The sequence below is a fragment of the Epinephelus moara genome, chromosome 22, assembly GCF_006386435.1.
Source record: "Epinephelus moara isolate mb chromosome 22, YSFRI_EMoa_1.0, whole genome shotgun sequence".
In the NCBI taxonomy this organism is placed as follows: Eukaryota; Metazoa; Chordata; class Actinopteri; order Perciformes; family Serranidae; genus Epinephelus; species Epinephelus moara.
This window is the reverse complement of record NC_065527.1, coordinates 31281555-31289692: the sequence shown is the minus strand read 5'-3', so window position 1 is coordinate 31289692 and position 8138 is coordinate 31281555. Positions and strand designations below refer to the sequence as shown.

The 8138-nt window shown below is 41.6% G+C and overlaps 3 protein-coding genes across 4 annotated transcripts in view; 1 reads left to right on the top strand and 2 right to left on the bottom strand.

The window, feature by feature from the left end:
* qrfp (pyroglutamylated RFamide peptide) overlaps positions 1 to 2228 on the bottom strand; it is a 5342-nt gene extending 3114 nt beyond the window's left edge. The window contains exon 1 of the mRNA XM_050034771.1: positions 2090 to 2228. Within this exon, the coding sequence (XP_049890728.1) occupies positions 2090 to 2128 (39 nt within the window). The 5' untranslated portion in view covers positions 2129 to 2228. The remainder of the gene's footprint in view (positions 1 to 2089) is intronic.
* LOC126383971 (collagen alpha-1(XIV) chain-like) overlaps positions 1 to 8138 on the top strand; it is an 849933-nt gene that overhangs the window by 433875 nt on the left and 407920 nt on the right. The gene's annotated exons all lie outside the window — the stretch shown is intronic.
* Positions 3431 to 8138, bottom strand: part of LOC126383953 (LIM/homeobox protein Awh-like) — a 19378-nt gene continuing 14670 nt past the window's right edge. Inside the window, exons 7-8 of one of the 2 annotated variants that reach the window (XM_050034728.1) lie at positions 6432 to 6867; positions 3431 to 3782 (exon numbers count right to left, since the gene is read on the bottom strand). In XM_050034728.1, coding sequence (XP_049890685.1) covers positions 6466 to 6867 — 402 coding nt within the window. In that variant the 3' untranslated portion in view covers positions 3431 to 3782; positions 6432 to 6465. Of the gene's footprint in view, positions 3783 to 4784; positions 6868 to 8138 lie in introns of those variants that run through there. The other variant, XM_050034727.1, reaches the window with a different exon arrangement.

Below are 8138 nucleotides of genomic sequence, written 5' to 3'. Positions count from 1 at the left end.
ATAGCTACATGCCCATTAGCCACTTAGCACAATCATTACTGCTTTGCTGACAGCATCATTAACAGGCGGCTCGCTCAGTGTGTGACGTGCACTTGTAGATAAAATATAGACCTATATTAATGAAGGTTCATTAGTACGGTTTGTATTTCTCTGTAATGTAGCACAGTGTTAACAGTGTTACCTATAATACTCTTTGTCAGACCTTGAACTCAAACCATTGTGTTGCCCCGCCCAAATTATATCATTTGATAATTAAATTAACATCGTAAACATGCGGGCGACTAGTCGACTAATGGACCTAAACGACGACTATTGGTCAACTAGGAAAATTCTCAGTCGGGGGCAGTCGTACAATGAACAAACCTGCTATTGTTAAATATCCTATGACGAGAGACTCTCCACAACAAAAATTGTTGTCATGCAGCCCTGTTCTGTGGATGATGAACTAGGTGCATCAACTATGAAGAGAAAATACAGAGAGAGAGCTGCACCAAGCAGTGAATGACAATGACCCCGTCTACATTCTCTCTACACTCTCTGCATGGACACACTAAATGAATTTAGAAACTAGGATCTAGGGACATTAGAACCACATGTTAATAATCTCATTAAATCCTGCTACCCACAGGTAACCCACAAAACATTACCAACATTTAAACAGCTGGGTCTTTTCCAGACCTAGAAAAGCTTATTAATGCTTTTGTATTCTTGCGCCTCAACTACTGTAATGCACTATTTACATGCCTCAGTAAATCTTCAGTAGCTCAGCTTCAGCTAGTACAGAATGCTGCAGCTCGTATTTTAACTGGTACAAATCATAGGTCACATATCACCCCAATTCTCACCTCCCTCCACTGGCTGCAAGTTAACTTCAGAATTGATTTCAAGATTATTTTAATAACTTAAATCGCAACATAGGTTTGCCCCCAGTTATAAAGCTGAGCTTCTGACTACCTAATGCTCCAAGTTGTGACAAGAGATCCTCAAGCCTACCCTCGCCAGAAGTCCCTTGATTGAGGTTGGTAATTAAAGGTGACCAGGCTTTTGCCATTAAGGCCTAAGGATCTGGAATTCTTTGCCTAAGGAGATTGACTGGCTACACATTACCGGTTTTTAAATCATTGCTTTTTTTTCTTCTTCTCTTCTTTCTTCAGCTCTTAACTTTTTTCATCGTAAATGTTGCATTTTTATTGTCTTTTATGCACTTTGTGAGGCACTCTGTAACTTTGTGCAGATGAGTTCTATACAAATGCAATTATTATTATTATAATTATTATTATAAACAATAAATAATAACCAAAAAACTAAACAAAGATAAAAAATACAATCTTGACATTTTCTTTCTTTCTCTATGCCCTTCCTGCAGTAAATTAATTCTTCTCAAACACTCAAAACTTAGTAAAATTATCACCAATTAAACTGGTCGAGTTTCACATTGGTAATGACCAGTTTGTGTTCAACAAGGCTTTTCTTAAAACATTCAAATAATTAAAATAATAATCAAATTAATGCTTAAATCTAAAACAGGGTTCTCACAGTCTTGGGAGACCTGGAAACGTCATGGCATTTCACAATCACATTGAATTGAATGCAGTTTGAATCTGATGTGTTTGGAAAAATGCCAGGCAACTGGGGCAAAAAATACAAATATTATGGATCCTCGAGAAGTCACGGAAAGTTTTAAAATTTTGTTTGAAAATGTGTGAGAACCCTGCTAAAGAAAAATGAAAGAAGAGATGAGGTATAAGCTGCAAGAAATCCCAACAAAAGCCCTCTGTTACTTTGTCAGGGCAAATAGGTCACATGAATAAGCGCTGAATAAGAATAATAAGAAAACGCATCGCAGCAGCATTTCCATCAACTTAAAAACACTGCAGCTCCTTGCATGGATGATACGAGTCAACGCCTGCAAAATCAGAAAAAAATAATTGTGGCTGCTTTAGACACAAACATGTTGTGATAAACATTTTGTCAACAGTGTGAAATAAACTTAAGACCTAAAAAACCCCTGAAGAAATAAGATACATACACGTGTTAGCACTGACGAAGAAGAAGACCTGAGAAACGAACAAAATTCAGTTTTTCTTACCTTGTGTCGTGGTCTAACTTGTTGTATCTCCTCTACCATTCATCGCCTCTGACCTTTTTAAAAACTGCCCGCCCTCCTTCCTTCCCCTCCGCCCTCGGGTCGCAGGCTGCTGTCACCCTATTGGTCCCTTGCACCTCTGACGCACACAAAGTCATAAAAGTCACACCCTTCATTCTTTCAACTGAGAAACTTCAGTCCACTTCAGCGCTGAGGCCCAGAGTGCCATCGTCATCATCAACGCTTGATTAGGGAGCCAATTTACAAATCAGGAAGCAGCCAGGTCATTAGGATGCTCTGGGCGAGGGGGGGGGATACAGGGAAACAGAGAGCAAGACAAGAGCAGTTTGTGGCTTCTTTTGTCATCATGAAGGTCGTCTCGCTGGGTAAACACAAACACACCTGAAAGAATGTCATTCAAGCGGTCTGGATTTGAGGAATCATCATCACAAACCTAATTTAATTTTCTACCAATTATACAACAAAGGATCTGCAGAGTGTTGATTCTTTTACGATTTCTACCTTCAGGTTATTTTAAGACTGGTGCTCGTCATTCAGGACACAAAGTTCTGTGGTGGAAGAAGTGTTCAAATCATTTACTTAAAAGGTCAGTTCACCTCAAAATCAAAAATACATATTTTCCCTCTTACCTGTAATGCTATTTATCCGTCAAGACTGTTTTGGTGTGAGTTGCCGAGTGTTGAATATGGAGTTAGGTTTTTTTTTTTTTTTAAGGGAAAGGGGATCTTTAAAGGGGAGAGCAGGAGAGAGGTCGACAGTATATGCCAATTGTACACCTTTTCGACAGTCAGGGGCTTGACTTGGCCTGGCTTGGCTTGGTTTTGGGTCGTCAGCCCAGCACAGCAGAAGTTTGCATTTCCATTACAACGGGGTTACCTTCTTGAAAGTGAGTCTTTAACTGATGACGGCTTGTCTTGAATGATGATATTTAAAAGCAGCGGGCTGATCCACGGCTAAAGTTCCCTGTTATTTTTGCTACATGTGTTTTTCCAGGTAAAAGACGTTCACCTGTCGGAGGTGAGCTATTTGCAGAGGTGCAGTAAGAGCCTGTTGTCTGCAGCTCTACATCTCTTTGTGGCTGCTTCCGCTTTCACTTTTGTCCCTGCGGTATTATCAGACTTGTCTTTATTGAAGAAAAGCTGCTAGTAAAGTTCTGCTAATTCAGTACTAACATTTAATTTCCTACAGATTCTTTACAATAAAAGTCCCCCATTATTTTGTTCTGAAAAAACTTTTTTTGTGAAGCAGAGATAAGAAACACTGAATTTCCACTTAGGGATGAATAAAGTTATTCTTATTCTTATTCTTATTCTTATTCTTATTCTTATAAGCCAATGTTTTTGAGCAGCAACTTCACACAACTTCTAATAAGGCTGAAAGCGAACATGGAACAGTAAAATAAAGCAGATATCTAAAGTAAAAACAGGAGGCAGGAGAGAAACTAAACTCCAAATTCAAAGATTCAGTTAGACGCTACAAAAGCACTAAAAGACTCTGAAAGTGCCTTTCTCTCTGGTCTCCTGCAGAGACAGGTGTGTAGAGTCTCACAACACACACAGCTTGTTTGAGGTGGAGAAGCGGGGTCATCGGGGATTGTCTGTGGTCGGTGAGACGTCACTGCTACCCACTTGAAGTCCATCTCCAGCGCTGCTTGGCGTGGCCCGGCGCATCTTAACTGACAATGGAAACACAAATCGTTGCAGCATGGCTGTACTCTACGCAGCCAAGAGTGACATTGGCAAAAGGGTATTAGAGGTGGTATACATCACCCTGAAAGCAGGGAACCTGAAAAATTATTTTACATACAGCTCAGCACTTTGTGTCAAGTTTTTCTAGTCATAAATATGTAATAAATATTATGTTTTGGTTTGGCCCCTATTAAAACTTACTTTAAAGAGGGGCTTAGAACATTTCGATGGAAGCATGATGACTTCTGCTTTGGAAACTGTTTCGAAACCCCCTCCTTGACAATATACCTAACTTTACAACCTTTGAATGCTCTAGGTGTTTAGTTTGTGAATGCAAAGTTTCATGAGGCTGTGATTATCCTGGGGGTCACAATATGTCATTTTATACAGTGATGTCTGTTTCAAAGAAATGGTCTCAGTACAATAAAAGGGCTACTGTGGGGGCTAACATCATCACACATGAATAAAACTGAGCTCATTGAATCCACAGTCTCAGCTTTCCAGTCAGACCCAGTTTATGCAACTATGAGACTGTTCATGGATTCCAGTATGCAGAATTGTTCAAATGAACTAGGCGAAAATAACACATTTATGGAAAAACTGCATTGGACAAGCATAAAGTGGGAATGTCTGAAAAGGAGGGACTCGTGGGCACCAACAGAGCCATTTCCATTTGGATATCTTGAGGTGAGAGTTCCCTGTGAAAATGGCCGTGCTGTTGTTTTTATCACCCCAAAATTTACCTTAACTTTAGAGCTATACTTAACCCACTTCTCTAACCTTCCCTTCCCTTCCACCTTAAGTTGCTCTACAGTTATGGATTACACATTTACACACGGATTGTCGATCTGCCAACAGTCTCACTCCAAAGTTGTCAAAAACCGGTGCTTGGTCAGTGACTGACGGCATCAGACACTGACAAAAAAAGCTGTCCTTTCACTTCTGCATGATAGGTGGCCGGTCCCTGTTATTGTTTAATGTCTGAGTAGGGTGGGCGAGACGGGTGGTGGATGTGTCCAACAACCACCGACAACCACCGAATGGTGCGTAACAAACCATGCGTTTGTTGTTGACAAACCATGCGTTTGTTGTTGAATGAAAAATACGTTTCTGGCGTTGGACCAACATAGTGCATTTATTTTAAAAGAGACTGTATGCAAACTGTACATTTTCTGTGAAAATGGAAGGGTATTTTGAAAAAAGACAATGAAAGCACCAGGAAAGGACGTGGACGTTTTCAGGTTGACCACTGTAGTTCCCCTACACACTCGACACACAGGAGAAGTTTTAGTTTTTCAACCTCACTACTAGATCGCACTAAATCGTCTACACTAGACATTTAATGAGTAATCAGCTAATCATTCAAACTCTGCATGTAGTGGATGAGCCACTGTTTGTGGTGCACAAAGAGGGAACTTGGAGGAAGAAGTGTGGGCAAGTTAATGGTTTATTCACCGAACACAGAGAGTGTTTTATTATAAAGGAAGCAGAGAAGAATCTTAACATCAGGCACATCTGATTTAAACAGATGAACAAAGTGTTGTTCATGGGGGGAAAACCAAGTTGTCTAAATATAAGACATGCTGAGTTCATTTTTAACTTCTGGAAACACTTTGCCAAAAATTCAATAGATGAAAAATAAATAATTCAAAAACAACAAATGTCATCAGACAAGCTTTTCCTGAGTTTTTCTTCATCAGTGTGAAGTCGGTGATGATGACCCCTCATTATTTGACTTAAGGTATTACGTTTTTATTTCTATTACTTCCCTCCCTATCACTTTACACTTAGTCTGAGAAAAAAACAACCTAATTCATTTAAGGTGGAACGTCTACTTATAATGCTACTCAATGCATGAGTGGACAATGTGAATCAATCAGCACACCTTGAATTTCAATATGACAACTTTGACCATTCCATTAGTTTTTATGCTGTCTCCTGGATGACAAATGCTTTTAGTAATTAAGTGTTTAAGTGTTTAAAAATGTATATATATTAATTTCAACCAGTCTATATGAACTGCATATATTCTAATCCTCACTAGGAGAAAAACGCATTGCAAAGTGTTGCAAAGCATCATTCCTGTGGGCTCTGGCAACACTAAACCCCTAAGCTTGCCTGAGAAGGACTAAATGCCAAAAGCTGCTATTTTCAAATATCCCATGGAGAGAGACTCTCACTGCAGCCTGTTCTGTTTTTGTTCTGAAAATGTTCTGTGGACAATAAGGTGCAGACTTCCATCTGTGTCACTGGTGATGAGGAAATACAGTGAGTGCTGGATGGAGCAGTGAGTGACAACAACCCAGCCCACTGTTTGCGGTGGAAACACTAGGGTCTAGGTACCATGTCTGAGGGGTTACTTTTGGTTCCAAAGACACCATACCGAAAGTGTTTGGTAGAAAGGGCTAAAGTGAACTCAGACCCCTGTGATGTAAACCAAACTAATCTCGCCTCCGAGGGGTCACAGGCAATTTGTATTTGGTCTGATGGGTATCAGCCTCGATGTTTACTCTCCTACAGACATATCCTGTTGCTGTTTCCTGTTTAGTGTTGCTTCACATTTAAAAGCATTTAACTAAAATCTTAAGGATTATAACCTACTTATGTCCTATTATGAAAATCTTGTTGTTACTCACAGTGTGGAGGTCGCTCAATTAGGTACTACCTGGACTAGCAGTAATGTGGTCTAAAAGAACTATCAGGATCAACTTCTCCCTCTGCTCCTCCTCCTGCTTCTCCAAAGTCCTCATACGTCTCAAGGGAGGAGACATTCCCTGATGCACTCTGGGAATCGTATTCCAGGAAGAAGTCGGGGTTTTGCAGCTGTTGCGACTGGCTAATGGCAGGGCTCACCAAAGGCTCGCTGAGCGGGGCAGTGAGCAGAGAGAGCTGCTGCTGGTCGATGGTGCTGGTGGAAGAGAAGAGCTGGGACTGGTCAGGTGGGGAGCAGGCTGGGGGCGGTGAGCCCATCGCCATGGTTACGCCTCTCAGGGGAGCTGAGGGTGAGTTGACCTGAGAGTCATCTGCGGTAAGGGAGCGTCTCAGTTTGGCCCGAGCGTTTTGAAACCACACCTGATAGACAAAGAGTGTTTTAGTGTGTTTGTGTTCATAGTGGGAAAATATGAGTGAAAGAAGAAGATAAAGACATTTGTTAACTAACGTGTTAATGTAGATTTGATTTAAAGGGTGGGTTTGGTATTTTTCAATGTGGACCCAAGTTTTCCATGATTTTGTATCTAATGACTAATGACAACAATAGTTTTAAACAGGCTGCAATGTAAACATTTGGGGCAAGTTTGCACCGTCAATTGACCTTTCGCTAAGCCCCGCCCTTTGTGATGGTCTGCCAAGCTGTCGGAGTGAGCATGGAGCCCACACTCAGGGTCCAAAACTAACACTCGCCACTCACCAATGACGGGTAGATTTTGTCTCTGGCTGGTAAATTTTTAAGACCACTCGCCACTCTGGCGAGTTATTTTTTTTACCAGCGAAAAATGCATTTTTTGTTACTGTAGAACGGTGCTGGTATCGGCTGGTTTCCTGGCAGAGTAATGTGTATTTCAGGCAAAAACAATCTTTGGTCACGTAACGCCAGGGCCACACCGCCCGCGGAAGCGCTGTGAATAGCCTCGAAGCACCGAGAAGCGAAGCCAGTTTCCTTTCGGTGCCCATGTTAACCGATTGTGTCATCCACACCGGCCGCGGAGCTGCCCTGCAGTGATCGTTTCGGCATCTGGTCTATTTTCTGCGCGAGCCGCGAGCGAATGTTTCAAGCCGGGCAGTTACCCATGATGGAAAAACAGCCCCAAATGTGACGGAGACAACAGCTGGGAGCAGAACTGCTTGTCGACCGGCGTGGAGAAATGCGCGTCTGATGTGAACGGGCTTGCGCGAGAATTTCGGTGCGCTGCGATCGCTGCCCAAACGTACCTGAACAGCCGAGCACACAGGTATGTGTTGTGTCAGCGGAGAAACGAGCCGTTCACATTTCTGTCTTTGTAGCAGGTAACCATCCACAAACCTCACCGCACTTTAGGGACTGTTCTTTACTTATGAAGGGACTGTTCTTTACTTGTACTGTATGTTAATCAGTTGGTGCAGTTTCACTTAAGTAAAAAAATGACTGAACAACTTTCACTTGTATTAGAGTAATATTTGACCAAGAGTATCTTTACTTTCACTCAAGTCATGTCGTTGAATACTTTGTCCACCACTGGTCAGACATTCATGTTTATATAGGGCAGGCCCTGCTGTTGCAGTCTGGTCGAGCTAAAATCTTATGTCTCAACTGTCCAAAGGGGACTGAAGTCAGTGATTCATGTAAAATTCCTTAATGAAAGATT